Genomic DNA, 15,456 nt, shown 5'->3' on the forward strand with positions numbered 1-15,456 from the left:
CAATACGGTTGCTTTTACGTCATTCAGACGTCTGTGGGGTGGGAGAGACGGCAAATAGAAAGAGAGGGTGACCAAGTCCAAGGCAGTGCAAGCTAAGTTGTCAGTCTGCAATCTGCCCTGCACTGGCAGGCCAAGCCCATCCCCATATCTACCGAGAGATAAAGCAAGTCATTAAGTTAGAGAGCCGGGTTCTGGAAATTTTCCTCACACACAGGTCCCCAGAGGAGCTGGGACTTTCCTCAGCAAGTCATTGCATTCAGACCAAAAGGTCAGCGGGGGGGAGTGAGGTCCTATCCGCGCTGAGCAAAGCCAGTGTCTGCATAGGAATGGCTATTTCCCAGTGTAAAATCCTCGGTAAATGTAAATTATTACAGTACATGCATCCCAGCACAAGTGCTCACACTGGGACAGGGATGTATTTGGTAGCTGTGTTGGCCTGAGACAAAAAGAAATGCAAAAATCTAGAACTCGGTTCAGAAAAAGAAAGGGTTTTTTTGCAATTTCCTAGTTGGTCTAATAAAAGGTGTCATTTCTGAACCAAGAGTTAGATTTTCACGTCGGGACAGGGTCTTTTGCTGGTGTAGTTCACAGTGCTTTGGAAGAGGTTTCAAGCGAGCCAAGACAGACCACTCTTGTTCTGAAACAAGCGTCCGCAGATCCCCACCGCTAGAAACACGGAGGTGTAATTCTCTCGGGAAAAGCCTCCTATATAGGCATACTCCTGGAGAGCAGAAAAACAATCAACCCACCATGGAGCAGAGCAAGCAAAGGCAGAGGACAGCCCTGGGGGGAAATGAAGGGAGGAGAAGCTGCAAGTGCTCTTCCCCTCCTTCCAGCCCGGGTTACTCAGCAACACAGACTCCAAACACAGCTCTGCAGCGGTCAGTGGGTAAAGCCCATCCTGGGAGCGCGGCTAGGGCCTTGCAAGCAGAGCGCAACAAGGCAGGAACGGGTCCAGGTCCCGATGGTGGCTGGGAGCTGGGCAGGCCCCATCTGGCACCTGAGCTTGGCTTGGCTTCCCTGCTGGGACTCATAGGCGCTGACTTTTATCTTTGCCGGGGTGGCCCAAGATGATGGAAAGTTTTATGCATTTCAGGTGACACCCCCTTTCCGAGGGGGGCAGGGTGCTCAGTGCCTCTGGTGGGACTGTTTTTTCCAGCATTGCTCAGACTGAAGCAGCGCTGCAGGATGTCGCCTGTGTGACGGAAAACCCTGCCCCTCGCCCTCGCTTAACCACTAAACCTAACACCCAAACCACATGGCCTCACGGCTGCAGGCAAGGCCCATAGCCCTGTAACCTCCCTCCCCCAACCCCCTCCATGTCTGGTGATGACTAGTAGGTCCAGATAGCCATGTCCCCACTCTTCTGGAGCCCTCTCCCTCATGCTCAAGCCAACCCTCTGCCTTTATTGCCCCCCAGACCTCAGGGTACAGCAAACCCCCACAGTGCCATGTCTGCAGTACACAAGGAGGAAAGGACTTCTGGGCCCGAACACCCACACTTCTCACACACGGGGATACAATGCTCGAGGCACAACCTTTGGTGGCCTGGAGGGAAGGACAGGAGCTGCCCCCTTTCTTCTGCAGAGCAGCTCAAGCTTGCATTAGGGTCCAGGACAGTTCCCAGTGAGAATTTACAAAGCATCAACATCTCTCGAGACAGTGGGAGCCTCCTGGGATCAAATGGCATTTGGTTCAGGCTGCTGTTGAAGTTTAGCTAATGCCAGCAAGCAGAAATCCGCATTAAATGGTATATTAGCTTGCCCAGCAGATGGGATTCAGTCAGGAACAATCCGGGACACTGCTGCTTCTAGGCCAGGAAAGAGCACAGCTGCCATCACCAACACCTGACTAGTGAAAAGCTGCATGCTTAAAAAAAATCTCATTGGCAGCTATATATTTCAAGTTGCGGATGGCTTATAATCAGCACTAGGTGACCATGCACAGAGGAGGTGAGACTTGGGAACAGCCGGTGATACGACTGCAGCATAAGGAGAAGGATTGGATGTACCTGTGCTCTGATACACTGAAATTATCTTCTCTCTCATCTATTGATGTGATCAAGAGGCACCAAGATGGTCAGATAAGCTGGAGACCCGTGTTTCTGCCCACCACGGTCCTATAACTTAGGGCTGCTTCTCTGTCTTCTCCCCAAAATCCACAGCACGATTTCAGAAGTGCCCTGTGCCTCTAGCTCCCATTTAGTCCGGTTGCAGCAAAGGGGTCCTGGGCTTCAAAATCAATCAGGTCCTAGCTGTGCATAGACTCTCCTACTGCTCCAGGGCTTGTGCCATCAACCAAGCCATTGGGTCTGAAGTGTAAGGGCCCATTCGCACGGTGTTGGAGGTCAGGAGGCAGCTGGGCCACCACTGGAGAACCACCAAATATCCCAAATTGGGCTCTTTCATCTCAAAAGGTCACTGAAAAGCAGCATGATTGCTACAGACAAAAACCAACTTCAGACATGACTGTGGAGACTGTTGTTGAAAAGAACCACCTCACCTCCCACACCCAGGCGGAAGTTTGTCAGCCCGGACAAACTTATCGCGGCGGTGACATAATACGGCACTCCCCAGGCCTGTGTTCAGTGCCTGTCCGAGTAATAGTCACTGCAGCATTGGAGCGCCTCGTGGCCTATTGCAGTAAGGGCCAAGCTGTTTGTCTAGCGTGCCACAAATTAGCCTTGTATCAGCCCCAAGCACTGCTCCAACCCTGCCCTCTGCCAGATCTGTTGCTCTGCTTTCTGCCCTATCTGCTGCTCAGCTTCCCGCTCCTTGCCCCGTCTGATGCGTGCCACGCAGAGGGGCTGCCAGTGCTACTTGTATCACATGTGCTGTATGTTGACCGTGCTAATCTTCCCAGCATCCACAGAAAAACTAAGGGATTTGACCAAAATCAGACAGGGAAGTCTGTGGCAGACAGGAGAACTGACCCCAGGTACCTACCTGCCCCCTTTCATATCAAAGCATCACAGATCTCATTACGCACGTAGCGATAAAGTACGGCATTAACCAAATGGACAAGAACTTGTATTCTTGCAGAATGATGTACAGCTATAACTGAAGCTTTGGAAGGCTTAGAGCTGCCCTGGCTATTATTCTGAGTTACCTATTATGCTATTATAGAGAAGAAAGGGAGAACGAAATTCAGGTGCACAGGCAAGTTTTTCAGGTTCTGTCTGAGGAGAGGCTGTTCCAAATGGCTGAGCTGGAGGGAGGAAGGCTCTTTTCCCTGGGGGCAAGGAGCATGGGTGAAAGGACCCAGCAAAGCACAGGCGCTGGGAGCAAAGAGCCAAGGGAGACCTATTATTCTTGAGCACACCTGCAGACTGCGTACTACTCTGTAGCCCTTGCCTCTAAGGATATACCATGTCTATCCCATTTCGGATAAGAGCAGACATGCTGCACAGCGTTCAACTCACTCCGTGCCAGGGGCTTTTGCTGTTCAGCACAACAGCAATGGAGACCATTTCACAAGCAATATCTATGCCCCTTCCCTTTGAGGAAAAAGCTGTCTGTGCTTGTCGGGACACATTCACTTTTAACTCTGGGCTGCCATTTACTTAGAGGATGAGTGCAGAGAACCGCTGGTGTACATTACTCCCCTGACCTTTCCTGTTTGATGGCATTACTGACAGCATGTCAGTGCTCAGCGCTCCAATAGCATTTATGCCATCCATCATCACAGCCCTCTAGAGAGGCAGACAGCTTGTATTATTAGTGCAACTGTAACCAAACTTTGTAGCGGAGGAGCTGGACTGAAGGTGGACAACTATTTATAGACTTGGAGCTTATTGTGATTACAAATGAGCTCACGGCGTGCTCAGAGCTGTACGAGACACAAATGCAGATGGTCACTATGTACAGAAGATCGGATCAGCAACATTGTCTTATTTGATTTCTTTATTCCCCTCGCCCCAATTCTGCAACACGTATCCTTGTGATAGCCTAATGAAATGCAGCACTGCGGCTCTCATGTGCCCTTGGCTACTCAATGGCAAACTCTGAACTCCTGCATTTCTGTTCCCTCAACTCTCCAACCTCGCCCATTTGTTTCATTCTCTTATTGCATCCTGCCTGCCCTGCAGGCAGCCAGATCCCCAGGTAAGGATTACCCCTTTGTTACTTTTCTGTAGATCCCCTCAATCAAGGGCTTCCTAATCCCTGACTGTGAATCCAAGGCACCATGGCAATACAAATAAGGTATTGCACCCATTGCAATATCCTATCATATAATAGCAGCCTATGCAAAACCCCCAAAACCCAATCCAGCTCTGTGATAGCGTGCCATGGGAAAGGGGAAGTTCCTTCTGTGCTCAACCAGCGATCAGCCTGTATCATCGCAAGGATCACGCTCACATTAATATGTAACCCATTTTGTTAAACGAGCGGATGGAATCATTTGCCTTCGTGTCCTGCAGCAGTCCGTTCCTTATGTTAATTATACAGCTCATTTCTTTAAACCTTTCCCAGTCCTATCTTTATCAGCTGTGACAGAGAATCACGTCATTGTCCGGAAAAAAAAAAATCAGTTAGCTGCTTTCCACTTCTCCCGCGCTCTTAAGGCCAAAGAACACATGGATTTCCGAGCTAGCCAGAGGAATGCGAGTCCTTACATGGTTTTGCTCCCTGATACTTTGTTGTCTCTAAAGAGCTATTCTCAGCCGCTAGGAATTGGCAAAGTGATGCTGGCAAGCAGCTTGGGTGGAGGCTGCTTATCACCGAGTGCATCTTCCCTGCAGTCAAAGTGAACCAAGATGCACTTCAAGGGAAAATCCATTTGAATCTTTGCTTGAGAAATAAAAGAGAAGGGGAAAAAAATGTGTTGTGTGACTGTGCCAACAATCCCTTTCTGTGATTTTGCATTAGCAGAGAGACACCCACTAGTTTCCCAACCCCCCTTCGCTCGAGTCCCACTCCTTATAAGTTCACACTCCCATCCCAAAACTCTACGGCTGCTGGCTGCAACTATGAATAGCAAGTAGAGGCTATTCTTCTCCAGAACTGCCCTTGTTTCTCACCAGCATGGGAGAGACCATAGTACCCGAGCAAACATCTATTGTGTATCAAGCCTACCTGCTCCAAAAAATATGTATTCACACTTCTGCAACATAACTGAGGCAAAGACAGTCCTGGACATACGTGCACTTGGCTTTCTCTGGTCTGAATGGTTTTTAAAGCACTTTTACATTCACGTGACAGAAGAAAAAAAAAAGAAGAGCTTACCACCCATTCATCTAGAACGGGGCCAAAAGGTACCATTGCTTTTTGTTATTTAAGCTAGGAAGGCTTCAAGGTAACCTAAGGGCCAAATTTTCCTCTTTGATCCAGAGAGAACCTAGATCCACATTATGCTCCCTTCTGACATAGGAATCGAGAGCGCTTGGCTGGTTCGGGGAGGATGCTGACCTGGGCCTACAAGGTAGAAACTTAACAACCAGCAACAGACCCATTCTCACATGGTCGACATGTTCCACTTTCAAACAGCAGCTGCTGCTACTCAAGAGGGAATGATCAGACCGCCCGCTGGAGACAACGGCAAAATGGGGTGTTCTCCATGCAAGTTGGGTGCCATTGGACACGTACAAACCTGGACTCCTCTAGGGAAGACTTACCTGCGCCAGGACATGTTGGTAATTCTGGTTCAACTCCATAAACATTACTAACATTGGGAGAGCTAATACATGCACGAGCCTCTGGCATTTTAAACAATGTGTCTCATAACTCTAATTATAGCAAGTATAATTGGCATGGTTCTTGAAATGCCAAAGGGTCTAGCATACAACGGCTTCCAATATCACTAGCAAAGTGAAGATTAATCCTCTGGTTGAAATGTTGTCATCTCGACCAGCAGATATGACCAGCATCTTCCTTAGCGGTTGGTACCTCTTCCGAGATACCTGAAAAGACATCTAATTTTTAGATAGCAAACACTGCCCCTCCAAAATCAGGTCTCTTTCAAGCGTCTTAAGTTGGACTCCTGGATGCCGAGATCCCTCAATGAAAAATCTTGGCCCATGTGTATAAATCAGCTAGGGCTTGTTTAGAAATAGTCTGTGATTATTTTAAAACAAGTCACTGAGCGGAAGGGACTCTGCGAAGCAATAACTTGTTTGCCAAACTGATGGCAGTAGCATTTTTAAAGCCGCTCGGTGCTAAATGACCCTGAATAGCAAGGCCTATTACTATGCAGAGGGTGAAAAGCTGAGTCCATTGAACCAAAAAGATTATTGCTAAATGGAAAAGGTAAATCTTTGCATCTTCTGCCTGTTCAGCTGAGTTACAAATATCATCTTATAACAGCTGTTTTTTCTCTTTAATAATCCAAGCTATTTGTTATTGAGTGCTCGTTTTTTCCGCAGTGGAAGGAGTCTCTCTCACTGCAAATTATGGGCCGGATCGTGAACTACTACTTGAAATTGGGCAAGAAATTTATTAAAAGCACAAAGATCCAAATCTAATGCTTACCCTCCTTAATTTTGTTTAAGTGAAGAGCTTACACCTGTTCCAATGTAGGTTTGGTATTTGAATCCCCGATTCCTTAAATGGTGGCATTAAACACAACTGTTAAAGGTGCAGCTTTGCGTGTGGCAATTGCTCTGAATCACAGAACCTGAGCAACACAAATCACCGTCTTTTTGATGCAGTATGCAGGAGCGCAGGAATACAGACCTACCTCAGCACACGCTGTATCTACAAACAGTGTGACAGAGCAATGCAAAAATGTTACGGGATCCTGTGCGGGAGAATATTACTTGCCTATATAAAATTGTCATTGAAAAAAAGCGTCTAGCTGCAATCGCTGTTGGTAGAGAAATGGAACAGGAATGAGGAGCAAAACTAAACAGGTCTGAATATGCCAAAGGATGCATTTGGGAACAGATTTAGGATTGTAAATATTTTTTTTGTCCTTAAAAAGTCATCCCATGGTGTTAAACGATGAAGAATCCACTCTCGCTCTCCAGCTTGTCCGGGTCGCCTAATTCAAAGCCGCCCTTAAGTCAGAGAATACACTTCTCCAGTGTAATGCAGTTGATTCAACTGGTCAAGAATTGGCAGCAAGAGATTTCATGAAGATTAACATCTTCCTTATGAAAACAAAGCCTTTAATCCTGCAGGCCATAGCTACACAGGCCTTTTTATGGGAGCGTGACTTCAACTTCAAACTATTCCACTATATAAATGGGGAACCTACTGTACACAAATGTAAGCTTCTATAAAAAGCAAAGCTTTCTTAAGTGGCTGTTGCTGGATTTTCCTTCCAGGCTAGGGATAAGAAGGCTTTAAAAAAAAACAAAAAACTCCACTGGATCAAATGGGAAAGTGATGACTTGAGAATGCTATGGCAAAACTCCGAGATGTCCATTTACAGCACTGCTAATGAGAAGAACATTTGTCAGGCCACTCGCATTCAGCATGAGCATATTGAAGTCGTAAAGCTGTCCGCCGTATGTTTCCTCTGGCATTTCAAGGACAGCAGACATAGAAACACTGCAAAGGGAAAAAAACTTTATCAAGTCTGTGGAAAAACACAGAGAAAAAAGAAAAGATGTTTTTCAAGTTCAGAATCCAGTCAGTGATGGAGGACATTTTATTCTCCCACAATTTCGATACAGCTGGCTGCTTTCATTTGTTATTTTTGTAATGCCAGCTCATTTGGTAAAGCCTCAATAACACAAAATATTTCTCCTGCTCATTTGTTCTCCTAGTTGTCTCCTTCCATACACAGACACATCACACTTGGCACCCTGGTAAAGATCTCTTGTAAAGGCTGAAATTTTTCGAGTGCTCTCTAGTTAGATGCCACCGAGTATAATATTTGGCAGTGCAAGTTAAGTTATACCATCTGGAAAGTATTACTGCACTTTTTTTCCCCTTTAAAAAAAAAAAAGAAAGAAAAGTCAAGTATTTCTTTCAGGAACTTGCACAGCCTTTTGCTAAAGAAAATTATGTATTTATTTTTTCTTTAAAAATGAACTGAAGTACAATTTTAGGAAATATCTGTTCATTACATTTACATACATCGTTGAAAACTGACTTTTTCCCCCCCAAAAGTGTTCCTTTACAGAGAGAAAAGGGTAAGCTCACATGCACCTTAAGTGGTCTCTACAATTTCCACCATATTACACTCATCACAGTATTTACAATATTACAAAGGCTAACCTGTAAATTCTTTAGACATATTGACATTTTCGTGTGAACACTTGCAATGTATAAGAAACCCTGAATAGTAACTGGATTGCACTGAGACAGATGTAGGCTGGTAAAAATAATAAGGCACAGTACTATGAAAAGGGAACAGTTTGTTCTTTTAGCAACACAGACTTACTAATCACCCAGTTAGTTCATTCATAAGGGTTTTATTCGGGAGAAAGGAAGCACACATCATTTAAAAACAGCCAGAAGAAGGTTGGCTTGTAAGAGTCTGAAGACCCTGGATTTTTCTATGGCATGGCGGGCACCAATATTAAGAGGCTATATTGAACATAACACCAGTAGAAGTTTGCACCAGACTAGAGAGAGGATCTTCTATGGGAAGTATGAGAGATGCATGAAACTTGCATATTTATATAAATTACATGTCCCTGATACCTTACTAAAAAGAGAAAAATGTTAAAATCTTTAAATGGCGCTTGTGGTATCCTTGGAGTACGAGAACTTGGAGCCAACGTTCAGAGTTGAAGAGCAACCATAATTCCTCCTGAAATCAGAGTGTGACCGGTACTCAGCACCTCCGAGAGAAAAAAACCTCCAACTTGCCCATCAGAAATGCCTTCTGGTGCCGAATCTGTTTTTAATCTCAGTTGTATAGTGCATAGAAGTACTGAAAATCTTTCCATATCGTTTTGGCCCTTTGCTTCCACAACAGCATTAAACTTTGCCGGGCAGAGGATTTATATCGCTCAATTAAATACAGAGCTCTGGGTGCAGAATCAGCCTTTTGCTTGTATTCATGGGATTAGTAAGACATTGCTGAGATCATCATGTATGCGCTTTACAACCAAAGCACCCGGCACGATTTTAAAAAAGGGAGGAGGATTGTGGTCTGCAGTGGGTGTCTTTAAAAAGGACCCAAGGTTTATTCAGAGGTAGTTTTAAGAGGATCACTGCTACAAAGCACCTCTTGTGTCGATCTACCATTAAAAAGATACCAGATGGTTTTTAACAGCATCCCAGTCCAAAAGGGTCACTATCACTGTGAATTATACCAGATTTTGACTAACAGTCCCACAAAAATTGCCTTACAGTATTTAAACACCTTTTAAAAACACCTTCTGTTCAGTTTGATCCGGATTCTTCAATTGCCACAAGACCAGAGATTGTATTCAAGCTGAGTAGGAAGGAAAACTAAAAAAATACTAATGGACAACAGAACCTGCTGCATGTAGAAGGTAGCTGAAATCTTCCCACAGTAATAAGCAATCAATATAAAATGGGAAACACCACTGTCAGCAATTGATGTTAGTAAGATCACAGCAGTAAAATAACAGAACCTTAAGTAAATGTACCTGTCGTGTAAATCCATCTATAAGTATTATCCTAATCTTTAGTGCAAGAACGATACTTCACTGTCCCGTCACTTTGGACAACAGAGCCACGGGCTTTTCAGATTATATCTGGACCCCGGCGTAAAAAGTAGCAGGTCTCAGATCTGATGCTTCTTTCTTGTTATAGAGCAATTTAAATACAAAAATATTGCTAAACCAAAGGCCTACAACCCACACTTCTTAAAAGAAGATTAAAACCACACAATAAACAGCGTATGTTGTTATTTACAATACAGAGCTGACGCTGTGTGCAGGAAAATATCGTGAACATTGGAAGGAACACTTGTTTAAACAAGCTTGGGCTTACTCAGTAAAAGGAATTTAGAAGCGTGATTCATTGTTTTACTGTAAACCTTGGCAATGCCTATTTGAATTGTGCTAGAGCATCAGGTGAACGCGATTTAAACAGCAGGAGAACCTCAATAATGCCTGGGAGATTTGCCGGGTCTTGTAGATTTGCAAAGTAAAGAAGATAGAGGACACTGCCGTAGCCATAGGAAAAGAAACAGAGAAAGCGGCTGTGTCCATTTATCCTGGCAAATATCAGCATTACTTCTGAACATACTAGCATGCAACGTACCAGTATTGCAGGTAGTCATATTTTTGCATGAAGCCAAACAAGCATTAGTGAGGTTCGACTGGTGAAAACGCGATCGCCTCCAGGATGTGACACTGTTGGACATTTTAGTTTTAGGTCCCAAAGGATTGCACGTGTGTCGTTCCCACATGCCCTCACAAAGGGCTCGGCATTTAGAGTGCTTGCAGGACCAGGCTTCTAGTTCCCCCTTTCACACTATTATGAATTCAGATGTGCATCCTACTTCTGGGCTATCGGGTCAAATTTTGCTAAGAGTATAAACACGTATTAAATGATACTGAAGTCAATGGGGGTGAATGAGTGCAGGACAGAGCCAAATTTGCCCACTGACTTCTTTTTCAGAACAGAAATTTACCTGTCAATATAGCAAAAATCCTCTAAAATCACCAACATCACCCTTCCCCTGTCTGCTGTGATACTGGGACACAGGCACGGCTCTAGCCAAGTACTTAAACACAGTCCTGTTTTTATATATATGGGTAGTCCTAGATGAACTGGACTCATGCTTAAAGCTAAGCATATGATCAGGGGACCCTGCCAAATCAGGGTCAAGGTGTTTCTGCCTGCCATTGCTTTGTTTGCCATTTTGCAATGCCGGAAGGTTCATTTGTACCAGGAAAAGAGCGAGGAGGGGAAGAAAAAAAATCATTCAAGTCTCCCTTATTCATCAAGATGCTACATATATATTCAAGATGATGCTAAAGCTGCAGACATCCTCTAGCATGTCTAAAAATATGCCTGCCTAACGTACCTATAAAAAAAACTTTTGCCTTGCCAACTGAAGAAACTGTTCGTGAGCTCCTAGGAAGTGGAACAGGAACAGACAAGAATCACATGCCATGGCTTTTGGGAGCCGTTAACTGTGTATGGCTAAATGCTGGCCTGTACTGCCTTACCACAGCTAGTAAGCAGGCTGTGTAGACACTTGTGTAGAAAGTGTAGACACTTGGACACTTGTGTAGAAAGGCGACTCAACAAAACATAAAAAGTATGTACTGTAGAATACTTAACAGGGCCAAGTTTCTTGGGAAACTCTGGAATTTAGAATCAAATACACATATTTGTTCAACTTGAGCTCTGTCACTTTATCAACCAGTTTCAAGGCGTTTGCCATTGATCGTGATCCAAAGCCCAAGCTGGACAAGCTTTATCCTGGTATTCCGACACGCTTTTAACCTTACAGACCCGGGCCCCTGATCCAACATGCCATTGATGGATGTAAGTAAACACAGGAATGAGAAAGTGCACCGTACATCACCTAACAAGAGCCTTGGATTTAAAACGTTTGGTCAATTTATTTTGCCGGACGCACCAATCGCTCCACTGATTGTGTAACCAGGAACTTCCCTGTCCTACCATAAAAAAAAATTGCTACAGAGAAACTCATTAAATTTAAAATCCTGGGCTCATAAAAAAGCTCTAAATTGCATTTAAAACTGTGTTCAAGCACTTGGAAAGAGATCAGATGTTTTTGTAACTCAGCTCAGACCACGTGGCTACATGGATTAACAGTTTCAGCAAGTTGTGCTGCTGTCTCTATTGATCACAATGCCATTTCATTTCTTGGCAAGGACGGGGAGAAATGGGGAAGAGAGAGAGAGAGACAAAAAACTGCGGCCAGGTACAGACATCGCACTTTTACCAGTGATCGCAAACAGGTTTATAGTACCCATAAAGGAGCAGAAGGTGAGTACACACAGACTGGTTTTAAAACGGCAGAACCCGGTCTAAGATTTGCCGTCCCCACCAAAGGGCGAACGTGTGCTCTGTTCACCACCCATCTAAACTATGCCGCTCACAGAAAACCACGCAACTTTGATTGATTCCACTTTGGGCTTTTTGAATGTCTGTACCTAGCCTTTATGTATATTTGAAGCATGCAAAACAGCAGTTGAGGCATCGCCCTCTCAGAGATACCCGAGAGGTCACAACTTGAAACGAAGTCATTTTTCGCCACGCGCTGTCTCGTTTCAAGACACTAATCTGCTTAGATGGTTTAACCTGCGTTTGTCGGGTATTTGAGAGATGACATTTAGAAAGGTTTCAGACCATTCCTTCAACTACTAGTCTTATCCCATACACAGCCTCTCACTATAGTCCTGGCCCTTAAAAATTCGACTTGCTTAGCAGGAAAGGAGCATCTGTTTTTTTTAAGAAGCAGCTCAGTGTAATCCAATGGAATTCACCCTGCAGGACAAAAAGGGATTTTAAAAGGACAGGATTGCAGACATTTCTCTAAGGCAGCCTCCATTAGCAGGGGTGCTTGTTTTTAGGATGGGCATTTTCAGTTGGGGAGGGACGGAGAAGGAATCACTTGGCCAAAATACACGCTTGAATTTAAACTCCAACCAAACAGGATTTGAGCAACTTGTGCTTAATGCTGTGGGCCACATTCTGCTCTTAGGTGCACCCAGACACCCTTCAATGGGAGCAGCATATACGTGTCTTTATGTACAACTAACATGTCCCCAAACGCCTGTAGGCTCCTTTGAACATCCCAGCTTAAGATATTTAGGCGCCTATCTCCTTTGGTGCCTACTTCCCTTGGGCTCCTTTGAAAAATCCCAGCCACCATGGGTTAAGGGAAAGCAGGACAGAACAATCACATTGTTAAAACATAAATGAGCAGCTTGCTAGCGACCTTCCAACCTCTCAGATTAAAACACTTGCGCTCTGGACAGTGGATCTGCAACCTCTTCCCTCAGGTTCAAAAATTCATTTGCAAGTTAAAACAGAAAGCAAAGGTCCTTCTATCCAAGAGAACAGCAGCATTTTAAACCTAGTTTGCCTGCTGTCAGTGCCAAACCATCTGCTGACTGAACTGTCCCTGATAAGAAATGCTCTGACTTGTTGTTTTTTTATGAAACTCAAACCAAACTGGCACATCTGTTAAAGCATGTCACTGCGCTGAGCCAAACAGATGTGCTGACCTATCAAGCGACGCCGTACGCACCACGTTGCAACTGAAACAGCTTGATAAAACAATTAGCCCTTGAAATGTTTACGTTTCGACTTTTTCTAAGCAAGATTTAGTGCTTAGTAAAAAGGAAAGCCATTACAAACCTCCGCATTTCACCACCTTACAGACTACTAGGAGGAAAATTAACACACAAGGTATGGAACTCTGGAAGTATGTCGTTCTCCATTAACTGACCAGTTTTGGTAGCACAGTGCATAGAGGTATACTGCCATTGGAGTCAGATGTTAAATTGGCCCTCAACTTGTTTGCCACGCCAACTACGGGAGGCAACTTGGAACCAATGCCTGGGAAAGAGCTTGTGTAGTTCGATATCCGTTTACTCGAGGTTTTATCAGTGCTGGGGGGCTTGGGTGTTCGTTTGCAAATCCAAGGATGTCTTAAAGCTTGACTTGGAGTCATGCGTGCAGAAGGATCCCAGCTAAGACATTCTTTTAAGAACTCTATAAAAAAGGGGTCGTCACACCCTTTTAGTGCTGTCACCCAGTCTTTGTTGCCTGGAGCACCCCGCATTTTGCCCCTGCGTGACCTGCTGCCATTGAGGGTCACCCTTCCGTCCGCATGCGTCGTGACCGTGCAGTAGCGAGGATGACCCTTGGAGTTGATGAAGTTCTTGGCTCGCTTGGATTGATCCAAGAGCTTCTGAGGAGGCATTCCAAGCAGTTCCATCATGCAAGCCAGCTGGTCTCCCTCATCCTCGCCGGGAAAGAGGGGGTATCCAGTCAGCAGCTCCACCAGAATACAGCCAAAACTCCACATATCAATAGGCATCCCGTAGCGACTCCCCAGAATGACCTCTGGCGCCCTGTAGAACCGAGACTGAATGTACGTGTAGACTCTTTGGTGCTCGAAGCAGCTGGACCCAAAATCAATCACCTTGATGCCACTCCGCCCTTGCTGTTTCAGGAGGATGTTCTCCGGCTTCAAGTCACAGTGTATGATTTTGTTTTTATAGAGCGCGTCCAAACACTGCAGTATCGAGTGGGCAAACTTGCGTACCAGCTGGATGCTGAACCCCTGAAACTTGTTTCTTTTGATCAGTTCGTACAGGTTCATGCTCAGGAGCTCAAAGGTCATGCAGATGTGGTTCCGAAAGGTGAAGCTTTCTAGCATGTGGATAACGTTCATGCTGCCAGTCTTATCCTGCTTCTTGAGATGCTCCAAAATGCGGATTTCTTCCGCAGCTTGACGGTGGAATCGCTTCTCATTGCGAACCATCTTTAAGGCCAAATGCTGGTGGAGTCTATGGTCATAAACTTTAGCCACTTGCCCAAAGCTGCCCTTCCCGATGATTTTAAGGACTTCGTAGCGGTAAGCAAGATGGTCATGAGGCACGTGAATGTAACTACCTTGGTCGTCATCGTACCCTCCGTTGTTAGGTCCTCCAATGACCCCTTGCCTCTTTTTTGCATTTGGACCCACAAAGTAAATTTCAGAGAAGTTCAATATTTCTTGCTGCTCGTAGGCAGACAACTGATGTTTATACTGTTTCAGTGCTTGCTCTGGAGCCTGAGCAACAGGTTTATGTGTTTTTGATGAACTACCACTAGATTTGGCTGTGCCTAAGCTGTCTGTGCTTTTATCTTTCGTCAGGGAAGGAAGAGATCTTTCGGACCCACTGATCCCTGCAGACTGAAGAGTACTGCTCCTTCTGTTTCCAGAGTCCTCAAATAATTGCTCAACTTTGACCTGGCTTCCAGTCAGGGGATGATCCTTCATTGTGAGTTTGTTGCTAGTGACCTGCGGGAATTAAAACAAAAAAACACGACACGAGAAAGATTAAATGTTGGGTGTTTTAAAACGCACGGGAAAAAATGTAACAATACCACCTACAACAAAGTGCTGTCATTCAGCAAGAGTTTTACATTTATTTTCAGAGTATGCATCTATTCGACAGCACACTGTTACCTTAACCAACCGGAGTTACATGCCTGCCATACACAGGGACGCAAACAAAATGCAATGGACTTTTGAAGATGTAATGAGCACCAACACACCATACCTTCATGGCATCTGACAAAGTAGGATGTCGCCCAAAAAAGCTTATGCCTTTTGGATTAAGTCTGTAAGGTGCCACCCTGCCCTGCTTTCCCCCATGTCTTCAGAGAAGGTACACCTTAGGCAGCCATTCCCCTAAGGGCAAAATGCCTATCCTTACTCGCATGCATCCAGCCAGAAGAAAAGCACTGCAGTTCAGCATGGCCACGTTTAGCCTCATAGCACGACACAGGGAGAGATGCAGCTTGCAGCTGTCTGAGATGTGCAATCTAGCTTGAACATATGAAGACTGTTCTGTGGACAAGAGTACAGAGGGGAAAGACAAAAGAAAGAGTG

The 15,456-nt window shown here is 45.0% G+C and overlaps 1 protein-coding gene across 9 annotated transcripts in view; it reads right to left on the bottom strand.

Moving 5' to 3' along the window:
- Positions 1 to 15,456, bottom strand: part of DYRK3 (dual specificity tyrosine phosphorylation regulated kinase 3) — a 22,977-nt gene that overhangs the window by 985 nt on the left and 6,536 nt on the right. For 5 of the 9 annotated variants that reach the window (XM_006024740.2, XM_025205445.1, XM_025205446.1 and 2 more), the window contains one exon: positions 13,300 to 14,862. In XM_006024740.2, the coding sequence (XP_006024802.1) occupies positions 13,300 to 14,862 (1,563 nt within the window). Of the gene's footprint in view, positions 1 to 4,615; positions 4,791 to 6,412; positions 7,491 to 7,937; positions 14,863 to 15,456 lie in introns of those variants that run through there. The other 4 variants (XM_025205444.1, XM_025205447.1, XR_003094320.1 and 1 more) reach the window with 3 other exon arrangements.

Source organism: Alligator sinensis, unplaced genomic scaffold (genome assembly GCF_000455745.1).
Source record: "Alligator sinensis unplaced genomic scaffold, ASM45574v1 scaffold1322_1, whole genome shotgun sequence".
NCBI classification, from domain to species: domain Eukaryota; kingdom Metazoa; phylum Chordata; order Crocodylia; family Alligatoridae; genus Alligator; species Alligator sinensis.